The sequence below is a fragment of the Rana temporaria genome, chromosome 2 (assembly GCF_905171775.1).
Source record: "Rana temporaria chromosome 2, aRanTem1.1, whole genome shotgun sequence".
In the NCBI taxonomy this organism is placed as follows: domain Eukaryota; kingdom Metazoa; phylum Chordata; class Amphibia; order Anura; family Ranidae; genus Rana; species Rana temporaria.
The window spans coordinates 444,323,334-444,343,164 of record NC_053490.1 but is presented as its reverse complement, the minus strand read 5'-3'; the positions used below and the strand labels follow the sequence as shown (position 1 = coordinate 444,343,164).

General features: G+C 40.9%; 1 protein-coding gene across 3 annotated transcripts in view; it reads left to right on the top strand.

The window, feature by feature from the left end:
• Window positions 1–19,831, top strand: part of CLUH (clustered mitochondria homolog) — a 94,361-nt gene that overhangs the window by 38,964 nt on the left and 35,566 nt on the right. For all 3 annotated transcript variants that reach the window (XM_040338448.1, XM_040338447.1, XM_040338450.1), the window contains exons 4-10: window positions 2,147–2,290; window positions 3,309–3,436; window positions 6,658–6,812; window positions 9,364–9,489; window positions 15,421–15,568; window positions 15,652–15,744; window positions 16,903–17,597. In XM_040338448.1, the coding sequence (XP_040194382.1) occupies window positions 2,147–2,290; window positions 3,309–3,436; window positions 6,658–6,812; window positions 9,364–9,489; window positions 15,421–15,568; window positions 15,652–15,744; window positions 16,903–17,597 (1,489 nt within the window). The remainder of the gene's footprint in view (window positions 1–2,146; window positions 2,291–3,308; window positions 3,437–6,657; window positions 6,813–9,363; window positions 9,490–15,420; window positions 15,569–15,651; window positions 15,745–16,902; window positions 17,598–19,831) is intronic.

The following is a 19,831-nucleotide window of genomic DNA, read 5'->3' as shown; positions in this document are numbered from 1 at the left end:
CTCGGTCTGTTCAGTGATGACCTCTCTGCAAGAGGTAGATTGCGGGGTCCATTATCAGTAAATGCATATTTTCAACGATTTCTGTAACTGCAGTGGAAAGTTATCTATTTTTTTATTTATTTTTTGTGAATCTGCCCTTCGGACTGGCCACAGCTCCTGAGGGTTCACAAAGCTCCTAGCCCTGGTGCTGGACTTGCTGAAGGCAAAGGGGGTGTAAATCTCTTTTATACCTCAATCTTTGCTCAGAAAGCAGTTGATTCCAGGGTTTCCTTCGATACATTTCTGCAGGAGGAAGTTTTATCTAGGTCGAAGCACATTCCCTACGAACAGTCCTACTCCAGGTCTTTTGTAGAGGATCGTTCTGTGACTGAAACTTGAAAGATCCAGGCATTGGTTTGACGGAGGGCTCTGTTCCCAGGGTAAAGCAGAGCTAAAATTGACAGTTGATGGTTCGGAATCTGGAAAAGGTGAAATTCTTCCTTTTTAGCCGTTTGGAAGATAACCACTGATGCCAGTCTCTCCAGTTGGTTTGAAGGTGGCTACAGTTCAGTGGACTTGGTCTCCACAGGAGAGAATACTGCCCATCAATAGCTTGGAGCTTTTGGCCAGTACTCCTTGCTCTGGATTATGGGACAAACCAGTTGTGGATTCAATTCAGAAATGCCTCTTCAGTGGCATGTATATCAACCACCAGAGCGGCACCAGGAGTGCATGCAGCTCAGATAGGTGAACCACATTCTGGCTGAAACAGCACAACAAGTACCGTCTCTATGGCCAGTGCATATTCCATATTGAATAGTGGCAGGGGAACTCTGCAGATGGATCTACTAGATTCCAAGTTCTACAAAAAGTTGGAACAGGTTGTGTCAAGGACAAGAGTTCCACTAGCAATAGGGGGTAGATGCACTGGTAACACCCTTGTGGACCAGGTCTTCCTTATTTGACATTTTACCTCTGTTTCTACTTCTGGGAGGTGGTAACACTGATAATATTGCTAGCTGAATTGGCCAAGGAGGGCTTGGTACACTGATACAGCGAGTCTTGCGTGGGTCGCTCCTTGGACACTCCAAGGCCAGCGGGACCTAATAGTCTTGAGTCCTGTATCTCCGCACTCTAGGTCCCCTGGAAGCCGGCTTCAGGGAACATTAATTACAAGACTTGGAAATATTTTATACCTGGGATGAAGCCAGAAAGTGGTACCCACAGAAATATGTGAGTGGGAGATAGAAGAAAAAAAAATTCTCAAAGCGGTAGGTGAAAGCAGATTGGTAAGTACCGTTAAGGGTCAGAGTTCCTTCCCTTCCATATTTTTCCAGAGTCCATTGTTTCTCAATCCTTTTTTATTTCTGCTTCATACATTGTGTAACGTAGACAGTCCCACCTGTCAGGCCACTCTTGTGTCCTTGGGTCTTGAATTTGCTCTTGACTGTCCTTGCAGAGGCCACTTTTTGAACCAATTGGGAGACTGTTAGTCCTTTATCTCGGAAGGTGGCTTCTTTGGTTGGTTGCTATCACTTCACTAAGTGGAGTGTCAGAGCTGGTGGCTCTTTCATGTAAGGAGCTGTTGTTGGTTTGCATCATAATAAGGTGATGTTGCGTCCTCCTCCCATCTTTATTGCCTAGAGTGGTTTCTAGTCCGGATAGTGTCTTGCCTTTTATTTTTCTCCTAATCCACAGTCGGCAGGAGAAAGATCGCTACATTCTCAAGAGGTAGTTCAGGCACTCGGGATCTACTTGAGTTGTCGGCACAGGTCAGGAATTCTGGTTTGTGCTGCCAGAAGAGCCCAGGAAGGGCAGGCAGCATCAAGGTTGAATATTTTAGCAGTGAATCTGCCAGTTTATCATTGATGCCTATGGTTTTAAAGGGAAAAATTCCCATTTTATCTGGGGAGAGATTCTCTACCGGGTGTGTGGGAGTAGCTTGGGCCAAACACCATCAGCTGTAAGTGGCCCAGGGGTGCAATACCACTATGTGGTCTTTGGCTTATACAGCCACAGGGTTTTTTATTTATACCTCTTCAAGACACCCCCCCCCCCCCCATTACAAATGCGGATAAAAACAAAAACTGATACATAATGATTATTGCAGTACTGTATATGGAACACACTGGACTGTAATCTTCTCTTATTTTTGTTTTATTTTTAGAACCATACACCGTTCGTGAAGCCAGAATTCATGTACGCCACATAAGAGACTTACTAAAGAGCCTGGATCCGTCTGATGCATTCAATGGGGTCGATTGTAACTCCCTCTCATTTTTAAGTGTTTTCACAGATGGTGATCTTGGAGGTATGGATTTATGGATGTTTAGGATATTCTTAAAGGATAACTAAATTAAGAAAATTTTCAGCAAATACCTGTTGATCTTGCAAGAAATGCAGTGTACTTCCAGTGAGCTCCAAAGAACCGTATCTTCCTTCCTAGTTATCTTATGAAAACTACCAATTGCCCTACCCCTCTGTATTAGAGATGAAGAGATACAGTTTGTAAGTCCATATCAGGAGAGCAGCCTTTAGTGACAACTATGGCTCTCTCCATAGGAGTGACGTAGCCACCCAGGGACAGGATAAAGCAAAATAAACTTGAAAACAAATGTAACCACCACACTAAGATCTAGTAAGCTGAAATAAATTACATTTTTTGATGCACTTGAAATGTAGATTAGAATGTTTTTATTGCCAACACACAATTCTTTATACTGACTATTAAACACTCATGCCACACACTGTAAAATGATGCTCAAATATAAGAGCTGCACTTGGTTAACATAGATTAAAGTTAAAAGTTGTTTCTGCGAATATGGAGGCTACCATTGCTGCGGCCCTTTTTAAAAATGCACATTATTTGTCTCTTTCTGGCACAGTGTTCGTTTTGTCAACTAAATTAAAACCATTTCTTTAACAATAGAAATTTAAAACAATTTTAGTCAACTAAAATACGACTAAAACTGCATTTTCTTTTACAAAAGGCTTTGGCTGTCTTTAAAAAAAACATACACACCAGAGCCAATGGGATGACAATTTCATAACATACAGAATGCAGACAAGTATAGAGATTGAGAACATAACATAACATTAGTCAAGACTATGACTAAAACTAGATTGGAATTTGATGTCAAAATTAACAAAGGGGTGGAATGTTGGATCGGTGACTTGGAAAGAACTAAAGCCATTTGATCGGTGTGATAGCCAGGTAACTAGAATTGCAAGAAGCCGGGCAGCAGCAGCCTCCGTATTCCTTCTGTTCAGCTATACTGAAAATTCACTGAAAATCAGAATATATGTGATTGCCATCTTATCTGTTTCAGAGAATGGAAAAAAGAAAAAGAAGGGGGCTGAACTGGAGCAGATCGATTGTACACCACCTGAACACATACTACCAGGAAGCAAGGAGAGGCCTATTTGTTCCCTTCAGCCACAGAACAAAGAGTGGAAGGTAAAGTGAATGGAAAAAATAGAATAAGCATGTGTGATTAACGTGCATTGTCACTTTTCAAAGAGCAGCTAATGGGAAATTCTATACTATGCAATGATTTTAACTAAATACATCAGCATATATCTGTAAGCCGGACTTTATTTATATGGATCAAATCTTGGCAGCAGAGACCAGCTGAGATGCCGTCCATGTATTGGCAGGCTGGTTGTACATAAGCCGATCCATAGATCCACTTCCTTCCCCTGGCCTTGCTCTTAGGCCTCGTACACACGACAGAGATTCTCGGCAGAATTCGCCGAGAAACTCGGTCAAAACCCGGATTCTGCCGAGAATCTCTGTCGTCTGTACAGTTTTGGCTCGATGGAGCCGCCGAGGAGCTCGACGAGAAAATAGAGAACATGTTCTCTATTTTCTCGTTGGCCGCGTTGTTCTATAGGAGAAGGCGGCCCGCCGAGCTCCTCGGCGGCTTCATCCCAAAACGAGACGAGGAACTCGACGTGCCAAGCACGTCGAGTTCCTCTGTCGTGTGTACGGGGCCTTAGGGTCTTTGGCATGCTGAAAAAGTCCAAAAGCGTTCAATGCACACCTTTCCTGCAAAAGAATGCAAATTCTATGCCAATATTTTTACTAAATTAATTGTGCCTTTTTAAAGCTTGCACACCTCCAAAACATCAGTGAGCCACTACTACAGTGTGGATGGTATCTTTGGCGCTATCGGCCTTGTTGATCCCTCTCCAAACATAGCGCTTATGGTTGTGACCATAAAACTAAATTTTAGTCTTGTCATTCCACCATATTGTAACCTTGCTTTTTTTGTGACCTTTACATAGTAAAGGCCTCCTTGTGGGAACTTGACCACGCAGCTCATTTTTTTTTATCCAAGTATCGTCCTATTGTGCTCCTTGAAACAGCCACTTTGTCTTTTTTCCATAGCAGCCTGTATTTCCCCTGAGGTTTTCTGGCTGCAATCTTTCTTGGTCTACCTGACCTTTGTTTTTGTTTTTTTGTATTTTTATCAAGAGATCCCCGAATTTTCCACTTAAGTGATTGAACAGTGCTGATTGGCATATTCAAGACTATGGATATCTTTTTATATTATTTTTTCATCTTTATAAAGTTTCATTACCTTGTTACACAGGTTTTTTGACAGTTCTTTTCTGCTCCCCATGGCTCAGTATCCTTCCTGCTCAGTGCACCCACTTGCGAGCTAACAAGCTGATTGACTATTTTCTACACAGTCACTAATTGCAAATTAAGCCCTTATTCTCATTGGAGCGACTTTCATGCGATTTGACAGGTCAAATCGCATGACAAGTTGCACTCTACTGTCTGCAGTGCCACTGTTCAAATTGGTGCACCGCTGACTTTGCGGTGCCGCATCGAATTTAAAGTAGTTTCTGCACTACTTTTGGCCACTTAGCTAGACATTTGTGCATGAAGCCACACAGATGTATTCCAAGTTGCCCCTTAAGTTGCACTGATGTGCGGCTTTAAAAATAATGTGATTTTTTTTTTTAATTTTTTTTTTTAGATTAAGTTGCATGATTTCAAAGCTGCAGTGAATGTGTTCAAGGACTAAAAACCTTTAATTGCCATATGTGTGTTTAAATTTGTGTGTTTGTACCAAAGCCAAATATTTCCGAGTCTGTAAACTTTTGATCAGGACCATTTGGGTGATTTCTGTTATTATGATTTAACAAGGAGCCTAACAACTATGTGATGATAAATGGCTTCATATGATTACTATCCTTATATAAAAAAATAAAAAAAATTTGGGCGTTTTTTTTTTTTTCCCCAATATAAATACCCACATTTTACAATTTCTGCCAGGGTGTGCAAACTTTTGAGCACAACTGTATATGTTCTAAAGCTTTAATTTTTCCCCTCCTATTGAAGCAGTATTAAACTCAAAAGCAAACATTTATTATATTGCAGATTACCAGTTAATAGAAGGGATGGCTGCATTGGATCGCCCCCTATTGTGAATCCCTTCCCTGCCAGTGTCATTTATACATTTTATACATTTTTTTTTTTTTTTTTTTTTAGCACTAATAACTATATTGGTGTTAATGGTCCCCAAAAGGGGTCAGATTTGTCTGCTGCAATGTCAGTCCTGCTAAAAATTTCAGATTGCTGCCATTACCACTAAAAACAATAAAAAAAAAGTCCCTAAATTTTTCCTCTATTTTGTAGACGCTATAACTTTTGCACAAACCAATCAATATACGCTTATTGCGATATTTTATTTTTTGCCAAAAATATGTAGCAGAATTCATATTGGCCTAAACTAATGAATACATTTAGTGTGTGTGTATGTATGTGTATGTGTGTGTATATATGTATATGTATGTATAATATTACATATTTACATTCTTTGGATACGTATTCTAGCAGAAAGTAATTTGGGGGGGGGGGGGGGGAGGACATCAATTTTTTTGGTATGTCGCACGACTGCGCAATTGTCTTTTAAAGCGACGCAGTGCCGTATTGCAAAAAATGTCCTGGTCATTAAGGGGGTAAATCCCTCCGGGCTGAAGTGGTTAAAATGATCAACTTGTATCTAAAAAAAAAAAAAAAAAAAAATCCAAAAGGAAAAAACTACTGTAACTTATAAAGTATTACATAGGGTACAGCTTCAATTTGTTAATGTATTAAAATCTGCTAATACATCCCCCTAATGCTTTTGTCCAAATCTGCCCCCATGCTCATTTATCCAGAGTGGTGTTTGTATAATACAGTAGGTGTGTTATTGGCCAGATCACCACGATAAAACAGAAGGAAAAGCCTAACAAAAAGGAAACGGATGCAGCCACCACATATGATTGGTAGGCTGCAATATATAACATTTTTGGTTTTGGATTAAATATCGATCCAAGTCCTGGTTTGTGATACTGCCTATCAAATTGTAAAAAAAAATGAAAAAATGTTTTATCTTTGTGGCTGCTGTTGTGTGGAAGCAGGCTGAGGTAGGTGTCTGATCTTCCATAGTACATTAAACCCTTGACTCCTCAGGAATTGGACATTTCTTTTATTTAGCTGAAGGTTATCTGAAAGTATTGAATAAATTGGTTGCGAAAGTAGGATACCCTATTAAACCTTCTATAATGGTATAGCTGCCTGTGTGCCCCTAACAGCTAGTGTGATGTTGTACAATGCTGAGTTCATTTGCTCATGTGTGTGTGTTTCATACTGTAGTGACTGAAGATTTTACTTTATTACAGCCTTTGCAGTGTTTGAAAGTATTCACAATGAGTGGCTGGAACCCTCCTCCTGGTAATAGAAAGATGCACGGAGACCTTATGTATTTATATGTGATCGCTATGGAGGACCGACATGTCAGCATTACTGCATCCACTCGAGGATTCTACCTCAACCAGTGAGTTATCTGTGTTTTTTGAAGGCTTATAAGGTTTTAGCTGCATTACCCAAGACCAGGTAGAGCAGTAAACATCGCTTTTGATGTGTACACATTTAATGTGATAGTGATACAATGTACCTGATTGCCATGGACAAAAGACACATGTTATTTGATCAGCAGACAAATAACATCTATTGCTGCACAACATCTATTTACAGTGCCTTGAAAAGGTATTCATACCCCTTGAAATGTTCCACATTTTGTCATGTTACAACCAAAAATATAAAAATTTATTTTATTGGGATTTTATGTGATAGACCAACACAAAGTGGAACATAAATTGTGCAGTGGAAGGAAAATGATAAATGGTTTTCCCACTTTTTTACAAATAAATCTGTGAAAAGTTTGGCATGCATTTGTATTTGCCCCCCGAGCCAATACTTTTTACAACTGGGGATTAGCCTAGCGGTATCCAGCCACGGTGACCAGATTCTTTCAAATCTACCTGGGCTTCCCCTGTGTTGATAGATATACTGTTCCATGACCAGAGTGTTCCCCATGTGTGTTATCCATGAGGCAACTGTGGGCAGTGAAATAGATTTCCATCCCATCAAAATACATTTTCAAGCTTGAAATGGTACCCTAGAACAGTGTTTCTCAACTCCAGTCCTCAAGGCGCCCCAACAGGTCATGTTTTCAGGATTTCCATTATTTTGCACAGGTGACTTGATCAGTTTCACTGCCTTAGTAATTACCACAGCCGTTTCATCTGAGGGAAATCCTGAAAACACGACTTGTTGGGGCGCCTTGAGGACTGGAGTTGAGAAACACTGCCCTAGAAGATGCAGTTCTGACCATCTTCTCGGGAATTACCTCCTCCAAAACTCCCAAGATACAGTGAATTGGGTCTAAAGGGACGGTTGTTTGAAACACTTGAATAAGCGTTCCAAGTACCCCACTCGGAGTAGCGGTGGAGCTTTGAGCACCTTCAGAAGTGGTGGATAAGGTCCCCATGGTGTTGCCTGCACCTGCCGCACAGGGGGTCGGCCAGTCTATCCATCTTATGAAGTTTAAGCAGGGTGTAGTGTACCTGAAGCACAATATATAATTGGGATACTTTTTGAACAATGTTCAGAGAGCAGGCAGAAATAGATTAACTGGAATAGCCTAACTTAATGGGTATTTTTGTATCTCGTGTTGATCTATATGTCCTACTCAAAATGGTAATTCATTGGGGGTCAGTGTCTTGCAGTTTGGTTTGTAAGATATAAAAGACACAGATTAAAAACACTAAGATTTAGTGTACTCCCCACCTCCCCCCATACAAGTGTATAAGTACCTTAATTTGACTTGTTATTACCCTTTGCAATACCCTATACAGCACACTGGTGGAGAAAGCAGGGCAGAAAGAGGAGCATTTTTTAAGGCGTTGACTCGTGCAAATGTGCTAAAAAGGAACTCGCTGATGGGAGGAGAGATCAGAAAGATGACCTCACCAGTCTGTGGCTGCTCTTCTTCCGTCCAGTCAGTGGGCTGGTGGTGAAGAGCCCACTGCTTTATGTCTTCTTTAGTGTTTTAGGTCCCTTTCACACTGGAGCGTTTTTTTGGGCCTTTTTCAGGCGCTATGGCGTTAAAAAAAAAAATAATAGAAGAAAAGCCTGTAAAGCGCCTGAAAGAAGCCTCATCTGCAATCCCAGTGTGAAAGCCGAGTGCTTTCAGAGCCCTTTCACACTGCCAGTGCCCTGAAAAACCCTGGTAAAGCACTGCTAAGACCCCTTTCACACTGGGGTGTTTTTTAGGCGCTTTGACGTTAAAGCCCCCTTCCCATTGAGGGAGCTTTTTTTTACGAGTGGTGTATTCAACGCTCCTAAAGCGCTGCAAAGAAGCTGCTTGCAGTACTTTTTTTTTTTTTACGCCCTGCCAGACAGCGCCTCAGTGTGAAAGCACTCAGGCTTTCACATTGGAATTGCAGATGCAGCTTCTTTCAGGCACTTTACATGTGCTTTTTTAACGCTAAAGCGACTGAAAAACACCCCAGTGTGAAAGTGGTCTTGGTGTAACAGAAAAAGTGGCGTCACCTGCCTGGCTGTACTGTCTGGCAATTCTGTGTATATTTCAGAACTGCAGGGACAGGAATACAAATCTGCAAATGTGGCAGTCAATACTGTTTGGTATATGTATTTTATTTGTGTATTTAACAGCTTGCCTGGAGTACAGCTTAAAAACAATTCTTAGTTTCAGCAGGGTTGGCATTCATCCTGCTCCACTATGCTTTTGGGGGTGTGTGTACCTGCTTTAATTGTAAGTTTAAAATGGAAAATTTTTAATGGATATTGAACGCTGTTGGTTATCGGTACAGTCTAGTAGTTATGGTGCCATTTGGAAGAATTCTAAAATGATATTGGCAGGTCATAAAGTGTCCATTTACAAAGCATAACTTGATGATGATTGTCCTGCTTGTGTGTATTGATCCATTTGAATATCTGTATTGTACTCTATCCGTCATTCTATAGTATGTGCCTGGATGAGATTATATATAATCAGACACTTTCTGTCACTCCTCCTGCAGATCTACAGCCTATAACTTTAACCCTAAGCCAGCGAACCCCAGCTTCCTCAGCCACTCACTGGTGGAACTACTTAATCAAGTCAGCCCCATTTTCAAGAAGAACTTTGCTGCCCTTCAGAAGAAAAGGTAAAATGTCCGATTGCTGTAATGCTATGTGTCTAATGCCTGATGTCTGCTCTATGGAACTGAAATATTGATTTGAACATGAATAAAAAGTAACAAATAAATATGGCCTAAATTGTATGCCGACCCTATTAGAGACCTTCTCTCAAACTTTTCGGTCTGGTAAATATATGCAGCTGAAAGAATTTTATTATATCTGTTCTAAACCTGCAAAAACTGGTTAATCCTGACAGAAATTCATTCAGCCCCAAACCTTCTATAATGAGCCAACAATGCTTTACTAAGCTGTCATACAATATTATCAGTCCTACCGGAGAGTGTTGTTGACTATAAAACGCCTCCCCCTTTGTTTGGGAGATGAACAGAGGGAGGTGTAGGTGTACTAGAGACCACAGAGAACTCCAGCTGTGCTAATACAATTTTTTTGTAAGCGTTGTCACTCTGGAACAAGAAATGGTACTGACAGGATCACCAGTTGAAAAACAAATAATAAAAAAAAGCCTGCAAAAAATGAAAACAAATACAGACCCTTTATTCAATTACTGGTGTGCTGTAGTATATTGGATAAATGAGAATCTTCACACACCATTTCTATAATGTCTTTTAACTCAATGTCTTTTAACTCAATATTCAAATGATGCTCATGTGCTCCAGCTTGTGTGCTATTATCACCATGATAGTGAAAGACTGCCACCTAGAGGTTATATGTAGACTGGCATGGTTGGAAGAGTTCAGAACAGTGGTTCACAAACTGGGCACACGAGAATTGCATGTGATATTTCGGGGAGCCGTCAGCAAAGACAGCAGTCTGCAATGGTTGGAGCGCAGTAAAACGTGTTTTCAGAGTGTGTGTGATTAGTAGTCCATACTACAGAGGCCGAAACTTTCCTTTCTCAAGAGAGTGTGAGCCCTGTACCAACTTTACTAACACCACGGAAAGATCTTTTACAGTATTTATGTCTGTATCATTGACAAACTGCACAACATTGGGCCCAAGACAGAACCCAGGCAATAAAAATTAAATATTCTGTTTTGCTGACCTAACCAAGTTTAATTTACTATTGTATATTTTATTAAGATAACTTTTATGTTCAAAACATCCAATTCACAAAGCTATTTAAGCAATATACCATTTATTTCTTTGCATGAAAACCATTATTCCTCAAATTGGTATTTTATCTCCACACCAAATTGCTCCATTTTTTTTTGTCCCTCTCAATACACCCTGACAACTTTTGGAGGAATCTAGCTGTATTATAGGAAGTGAAAATCTGTTGCTAATCCTTGTAAATCAGCCCTGGTTCACACTGCTGCGTTTTGACATGTCAAACCGGCTACATTTGCCGGCAATGGCACATCCTAATCGATGCAAAGGCGCATCTGTGGCGCTGTACCGATTTCAAAAAGTAGTTTCTGTATTACTTTTTGCGATTTCGCCACGCACAGATGTTTCAGTAATCGCGGCCGAAATTGGGACTGGCAAGCAGGAGTGAATCGTGCGAGTTCAGCTGAACTCGCACGGCTTCATTCCCGCAGCCCAGTGTGAACTGGGCTCAATCTGATTTGCTCTTGAAAGCGGGCAGATCCTTTACATTTTATTTCATATATAATTATATATATATATATATGTGTGTGTGTGTGTGTGTGTGTGTGTGTGTGTGTGTTTGTTCTTTACCACAAAATTTGTTAAATCTTTTCAGGTGTGCAGTGAACATTTTTTGATCTTTTTTGGTGCGCCGCAAGACAAAAAAGTTTGCAAAACACTGGTTTAGATACCCTTTTTTTAACTACATATAAGCGTATTGCATTAAATTGTTCAGTTGCCAATTATTTTCAGAAGTTGCATTAAACCCAATCGTTTTCACATGAACATTATGTTTTAAACCAGTGCTGAAAATTAGTGATTTTTTCACAAAATTCCTCTGCAGAGGAAGGTGATCAGTGGATCTTGGGAAAGGATCTGACCGTTCAATTACATTTCTTACAGTGCTAGTTAAGACATAGAATAAACTGGTATATAACAGCATCCCTAAGAATCTGGGAAAATGAAGAGAATCGCCTGTACATAGCTAAAAACTCCCTCACTTTTTTCCTCCTTTTTTATTTATATTTTTATTTGATTTTATCTTTAGAGTACTGGATATAAACTACATTGCCGTATATACTCGAGTATAAGCAGTTTTTCAGCACTTTTTTTTTGTGTGCTGAAAATGCCCCCCTCGGCTTATACTCGAGTCACCTTTTTGCGCCTTACCCCCCCCCCCCGACTTTGGGGTCCCGGTACCGGCTGCCCGTAGGTCCCCTGGACCCCAAACTTGGCACACATATAGCCACACTCTTCCTATACAATTGTGTAAAGTTTATCTGGGGGCCCTACGGCCGGGAAGCACCGATTTTTCAAAACCAGGCACCCCTTTCCATAGACTCCTATGTTGAACGTAAGTCTAGTCATGGGCACAGTGAGGCACGCAGATGGACACCCTAGGTTTTATACTCGAGTCAATACGTTTTCCCAGTTTTTTGTGGTAAAATTAGGTGCCTCGGCTTATATTCAGGTCGTTTTCTCTCGTCACCTTTTTATAGTAATTCAGAGGGACAGAATATAGTGTTTTTTGTTTTTTTTTTCCAATGGGGATGTGGATGGCAACCATTATTTGGTAGCATGGGTAAATGGATAGATGCTCCTATAAGTTATATGTCCTATATGTCTTTCTCTATTCCTCCCCTGGAAACTACATCACTCTGGGGCTCCTAGTGCCTTTTCGGCTCTGGATTGGCAGTGTGACAGTTCTGATGTTAATGTAAAGGCTGGTCTAATGGTAATTTTGGTTTGATTTCCTATAGACACAATTGTTTCTTTTTTGATCACAAACGTAATGGATTGCACACTTCTAACTTATAGTATTGAGCAGTATTGGTAGAATACAAGTCTTTGCATTCCACGCCTGATTTTTAACACCTGGTTCTGTGCTCCTGGTTTTCTGTTAGGTAATTGGTGTCTTCTTTTTTTTTTTTTTTTTTTTTAAGTATTTTAAGTAAAATCCATATTTTTTCTGTATATCGGTCTTGGAATGTAAATCTCAATTTAACCTTTACAGCAATGGAATTATATTTCAGCTCACAAAAAAATGATATATTGTGTAATTATAGCATTTTGTTCTGTAAAGTACAGGCACAAATGTGCCCTGAGGAACAATTGGCCCTGTAGTTGTGTCTAAATTTACTTGGTTTGTTATTTTCATGATTTGTGGAATACGTGATCTGTGGCTTTGTGTAGACTGTCTGTGTAAATGACATTATGTGCTGCACCTGTTCACATTTTAATCATGGGATGTGTTCTGCCTGACTCCTTTATCAATTAGTATGACATTCTTCTGCTTTGTTAGAGATTTCTGTGGTCTGCTCTGTAGGAAACTAACTAGGCAATGCTTGTATGTTAAACCTAAAGGATTTCCTAATTGGGTTCAGAAATGGCAAAGCTCTAGCCGGTCATTAGTAGAGCCTCACTCCACCTCCCTACCCTCTGCATGAGCGAAATTGGTTCTGTTTTGTATTAGCATGTGGAATTGTCAGTGAGATGTGTATAAGCTTGGGATTTTTAAGCTATGATTTTATCCTGTCAATGATCGATGTCAGAAAATGTAGCATTGGTGAAAGAAAACGAAATACCAGGGTTATGGCTGATAACTTCAGCCATAACCCCGGTATTTTTTCAGGTGGCGGCTGGCTTTCTCATGAAAGTGGTCAGAGTGGCTCATGAGCCACTGGAACGCTTTCAGAAGTGGCGAGTGGGGACTCAGCACCCAACAAACCCCCACCCTGCAGCTGGTGTTTCTTGGGTTTGCCATTTTTCTCGGTGTGCCTGGAAAAACTATCCGCTGGTGCATCCGGCTGCTCACAGAGACGATAAAAGACCAGATCATCTTCAATCGCTTCTATGGCCATGGAGAACCAGAATGTCGTCACTTCCCATCCAGGTTGGAAATCAACCAGCCACTTTATTAGGTGCACCTGTTCAATTGCGTGGTAACACAAATTGGCTGATTAGCAATCACATGGCAACAAAGCAATGCATTTAGGCATCTAGATGTGGTGAAGATGACTTGCTAAACTTTTAAACCGAGCATCAGAATAGGTAATAAAGGGGATTTAAAGCAAGTTCCGGCCACAATTTCACTTTTTAAATATAAATACCCCTGTAATACACAAGCTTAATGTATTCTAGTAAAGTTAGTCTGTAAACTAAGGTCCGTTTTGTTAGGTTGTTACAGCATTTAGACACTTTATAAAATAGAAATTGACTGGGGCCATCTTAAGTGTGGGCATCATGAAGCCAGACTGTATGACTTCCTGGATTTCAGCCTTGCAGATTTCGCACATGCTCAGTGCTGCACAAGCAGTGTCAGATCAGGTTTCAGCACCTGTGCTGTCCAAGTCACATGATTCTTTGAGACTGGGGAGTGCACAGACTCCTGGAAAGTTACACCCACTACATTCCCAGGAGTGTGCGGTGTAGGTTAGGAAGCTTAAGCACCTAGGTGCAGGAAGTGGGAAGATTAACTATTCTGCCTAGCAACAACACTTTGAAGGCATCTAAAAAAAAAAAAAAAATTCGTAAAGGACTAATGACATTTTGGCATGGTTGTTGGTGCCAAACGGGCTAGTCTGAGTATTTCAAAAACTGCTGTTCTCCTGGCATTTTCGCTCACAACCATCTCTAGTGTTTACAAAGAATGGTCTGAAAAAGAGAAAATATCCAGTGAGCAAAAGTAGAGGAAAATGCCTTGTTGTCAGAGGTGAATGGGCAGACTGGTTCAAGATGATAGAAAGGTAACAGTAACTTGCATAACCACTCAATACACCAAGGTATGCAGAATACCATCCCTGAATGTACAACACATTGAATCTTGAAACAGGTGGGCTACAGCAGCAGAAGACCACACCGAGTACCACTCCCGTCATCTAGGAACTGGAAGCTGAGGCTCCAATTCTCACAGGCTCACCAAAATTGTAAAAACGTTGCCTGGTCCGAGTCTCACTTCCAGCTGCGACATTCAAATGGTAGGGTCAGGATTTTGTGTAAACATGAAAGCATGGATCCATCCTGCCTTGTATCAACGGTTCAGGCTGGTGGTGGTGGTGGTGGTGGTGGTGGTGGTGCAAAGGTGTGGGGGATAATTTCTTGGTACACTTTTGGCCCCTTAGTACCAATTGAGCATTGTTTAAACGCCGCCACAGCCTACCTGAGTATTGTTGCTGACCATGTCCATCCTTTTATGACTAGAGTGCCCATCTACTGATGGCTACTTCCAGCAAGATAATGCAATGTCACAAAGCTCAAATCCTCTCAAACTGGTTTCTTGAACATGACAATGAGTTCACTGCACTCCAATGACCGCCACAGTCACTAAATCTCAATACAATGGAGCACCTTTGGGATGTGGTGGAACTGGAGATTTGCATCATGGATGTGCAGCTGACAAATCTGCAGCAACTGTGTGATGTTATCGTGTCAATATGGACACAAAATCTCTGAGGAATGTTTCAAACACCTTGTTGAATCTATGCCACAAAAAATTAAGGCAGTTCTAAAGGCAAAAGGGGGTCCAATCCAGTACTAGCAAGGTGTACCTAATAATAAAGTGGCTGTGTGAGTACCTGTAATAAATAAAGTAATTGTTATTTTTTTGGTCAATTCTTGAAAAGTACACTTTTTAGGTCAAACCTAGAGAATAATAATACGGCATCTGCAATATATTCACTTGTCTTTAAAGTCCTAGACTCTGGGGCTGTCATCCTTTTATCATACTTTGGAATATTTTTTTTTTTTTTGTATGTAGCGTTAAGTTTAGCAGAGATCATTTTTTTTTTTTTTTTTTCCAAGTTTAATTACTATTTTTTTTTAGTATGTAATTTTTGTCTCCTTCCATACAGAGTTCAGAGACACCCCTTTGAGAGGATTGCTACCCCATTCCAGGTATACAGCTGGACTGCTCCCCAAGTGGAACATGCCATGGACTGCGTCAGAGCGGAAGATGCCTATACATCCCGCTTGGGGTACGAGGAACACATTCCCGGACAGGTGGGATTTTCCTTGAACATTTTGTGTTTTTGGCCCCGATATCATACACTTGTCTTATTCATACATAGCTTTCATTGTTTCAGACCAGAGATTGGAATGAAGAACTGCAGACAACAAGAGAATTGCCTCGTAAGAATTTACCAGAAAGGCTTTTGCGAGAGAGAGCTATATTCAAGGTAATACCTACTGTATGTTTTAGGGCCTCTCTTCATTCACTTGGCTTCTTGAAAAGCTATGGTTGACACTATTTGTATGTAAACTGACTAGGTAACAACATTTACATTTTTGAATGTTTTTACTGGCTTTTTCCAGTAGCCAATAAGAAGAAAGTGGAAAAGTTAAAGTGGAACCAAAGGCACTATACTTGCCACCCTTCTAGCAGTCCAGCTTCCTCGCCAAGTGTCTGCATTTTCTCCCTCTGGCTGGTCTTTGGGCATCTCCATTGGCCAGCAAGATTCTGTCACACAGGGCGATTGTAAGCCGAGCTATGCATGCACAACTGTTTACATGTCACAGAAGACTGCAAGCAGGCACATAGGGGTATTGTATCACAGAAGAGACATTGCGTGTCTCTTCTCCAATAAAAGCATGCCTGCTCACAGTCTGCTGTAACATGACTTCAGTCCCGCTTCTGGATGGGTAAAGGACTACTAGATATTCACATACAGTAAAACCTTGGATTGCGAGCATAATTCGTTCCGGAAAAAATGCTTGTAATCCAAAGCATTTGTATATGAAAGGAAATTTCCCTATAAGAAATAATGGAATCTCAGATGATTCGTTCCGCAACCATTTACTCATAGGTTCTTCAGTTTATAGTCCATATAAAAAGATTATAGGAATGTGACCAGGTTGTGTAACCATAAAATGTTCATCCACAAGGGGATAAGAAGCAAAATACAGCAGGACATTTCTTGTATATCAAGTCAAGATGTATTAAAGTTTGCTTGTCTTGCAAAACACTCTCAAACCAAGGTTTTACTGTATACCCGATCAAAAAAATGTTTTTCCTGCTCTTCACTATAATAAATGTACATACAAAACCATTGTACATTTATTGAAGGTGTGGCAATGCTCACCTATTAACAAAAAAAAGTGTGAAGAAGTAGTAATCGTCATTTTTAAATTTCAATGGCTCCTTTCCTAAACAATATTTAGCTTTTTACCAAAGTTTTTGTTATTCCCTTTCTCTGGACCATATATTTTTCTTTTGACACACGTTCCAGAGATGGGTAAGGGGTATTGTGTGGTCTGTCATAAAATCCAGCTAAAACTGCATTGTTATGAGACGTATTTGATTTTGCACATAACTTATTTTTTACTTGTGTTATCAGGTCCACAGTGATTTTACAGCAGCAGCTACTAGAGGTGCCATGGCAGTTATTGATGGTAATGTCATGGCCATCAACCCCAGTGAAGAGACAAAGATGCAGATGTTCATCTGGAATAACATTTTTTTCAGTTTGGGTTTCGATGTCCGGGATCACTACAAAGATTTTGGTGGAGACAGTGCTGCTTATGTATCTCCTACAAATGATCTTAATGGGGTGCGGACATACAATGCAGTAGATGTGGAAGGACTGTATACTTTGGGAACTGTGGTGGTAGACTATAGAGGTTACAGGGTTACTGCACAATCCATTATTCCAGGGATATTGGAGCGGGAGCAAGAGCAGAGCGTTATTTACGGGTCCATTGACTTTGGCAAAACTGTTGTATCGCACCCAAAGTATCTGGAACTGCTAGAGAAAACAAGCCGGCCACTCAAGATTTTAAAACACAAAGTCCTAAATGACAAAGATGAGGAAGTGGATCTGTGTTCCTCTGTAGAATGTAAAGGTATCATTGGTAATGATGGACGGCATTACATTTTGGACCTTTTACGGACTTTCCCCCCAGACCTTAATTTCTTACCTGTAGAAGGTGAGGATATGCCAGAAGAATGTAAGAAAATGGGCTTCCCCAAAGAACACAGGCACAAGCTTTGCTGTCTACGGCAGGAGTTAGTGGACGCTTTTGTGGAACACAGGTAAATGTCTCCTGCATGTGGATATGTTTATTTTGTAGGAAATTATGTTTATTTTATCTTCTGTTGCTCTATAGTGATGAAGCAAGGATTACACTGTATGTTAAGCAGAAAACTTTATAACTTAAAGTGGTTGTAAAGAACTTTCTGTGATCAGCTGCTCCCCACCCCCCCTAAATACCTACCTGAGCCTGGTCTCGATACAGCATTGTGTCTGAGAGCAGCAGGTCTCTTCTCACTGAACATGTAGGCAGCAGCGGGCGCCGTTGGCATCTGCTGCTGTCATTCAAAGCCTATGAAGAAATGCAAGGGGTCGAGCCTGCACAAGTGCCTCTATAGCAAGCGGCTTGCTGTGGGGGAGGAGCCAGGAGCAGCAGCAGAGGAGCAGCAGGGTTGCTCTATTCAAAACCATTGCACAGAGCAGGTAAGTATGACATGTTTTATCATTTACGAAACAAGTACCTTTTTGCAGTCAATTTTATCATATAGTACAGGACACAGGAATTGATTCTTATTCAGTCCAGTTATGTACCTTAGTATATCTTGTTTATATACCACTACTTTCAGGTGAATTGGACACTGGCAAACGCTTTCATGTGAACACCCCCAATGTATCCATATAACCCCAGCCATTCTGTGAGACTGCATTTTTTTGCTTGTGTCCTTAGGTGATGGACCACTTCTGTTGGATAAGATTTTTGGTATATTTTTCACCAGTTTTTTACTTCTTTTTAGAACTATCAAGATCTAACTGCTTATTACCTTATAGCTCATTAGCAGTTTTTAGTTTAGTCTTAAGTTCTTAGGGAGAGTACCCAGACCCTGAAGGGGGGGGGGGGCGGTCTCTAATGTTTGCTTCAGACACTAGTTTTTGAATTTGACTCTCACCTTGGTATGTGGTGCAACATGTGAGTTAGCCACAGAGTGTTATGCAAGTTTGGGGTTGTGGTCTATTTCTCTGGCAACCAGACCCTGAAGACCCCTTTTAAGGGGGGGGTATGCCCACCGGAACGGATGAAGCCTCTACTCTGAATGTGAATTTATGTACCTTTTACATACCAGTTCCTGGTATACATATCTTGCTGGACAATTACTTGGATTGGAGTATACACTACATTATATTGTTTTATCCTACAACACATTCCAATGCTAAGCACAAAAGCAGATTTTAAGGCACAGGTTATGGGCTAATCTAAACTTCAAATGCCATGGAGAATATGATATGTTAAATCTCCACAATGTCATTGCTTTCCATGCACAGAGTATTATGGCATAAAGCTTGGTCGGATGGCCCGGCTTAGGAAATGTGCCTTTTACACATGCCCTTTGAAGGTGAGCTCCTGGAAAATCCCTTGAGGAATACATTGTGATGGTTATAGAGGGGGGGGGGGGGTTTCCTACCTCACTATCCATAATTACACCTCCCTTTTACTGTGTCCACCTCTATCTACCCTTTATGTGCGCAATCTGTTCGTCTCCTCCGGGCATCTTGATAACACTGCAGGTCCTTCATTTCATGGAGGACCACTACCTCTATGCCTACCAGGCCTGATCAGAAGCCGCCTTCGCATTGAAGGTTTGCCTTCACCCCTGGAGGAGGCGGTATGGCTACGTACATTTTCTCCAGCATGGAACAGACTCCCATTCATTTTTTTTTTTTTTTTTTTTCACTCTGTCTTTAGGGGGGTACACAAACAGTCTCTCTTGCTTTTCTCTCTGTTATCTACTACCCATTCCGACCTGCTGCTTCACAAAAAGCAGGCAGTTTCCCTACACAGGGACCCTTATCTGTGCTAATTGCTGCAGTAACTATAACTAGGCTTCTGCTTGGTGTTTTGCAGACCTACCTTTTACCTACACTATTCTATTTTGGTTAATCTCATCCCCCAACCTTGTTCTGTCCATGGTACGTGGGGCTCTTCCAACCATGTTTCTATTTCACATTCTTCTTCAGGACAACTTTTTTTGTCTGTCTGTTCCCATGTTCAAGAACATGCTCTCATTAGCACCCCTTGGTTGCCTCCCCATGGAAATTTCTCTCATGTTATGCTGGTGGAATCTTTCGAGTCAGTGCTTGGTTTTCTTCTCTCAAGAGTTGCCAGAACTGTTTTCTCCTCATTATGTGGGGGAGGTTGGCTTAACTACCTAGCGCTCTTTTTTTTTTTTTTTTATTTTTTTTTTCTTTTAAACTCTTTATTACCATAACGGACATCTCACTGGCTCACAACCCTCAGACC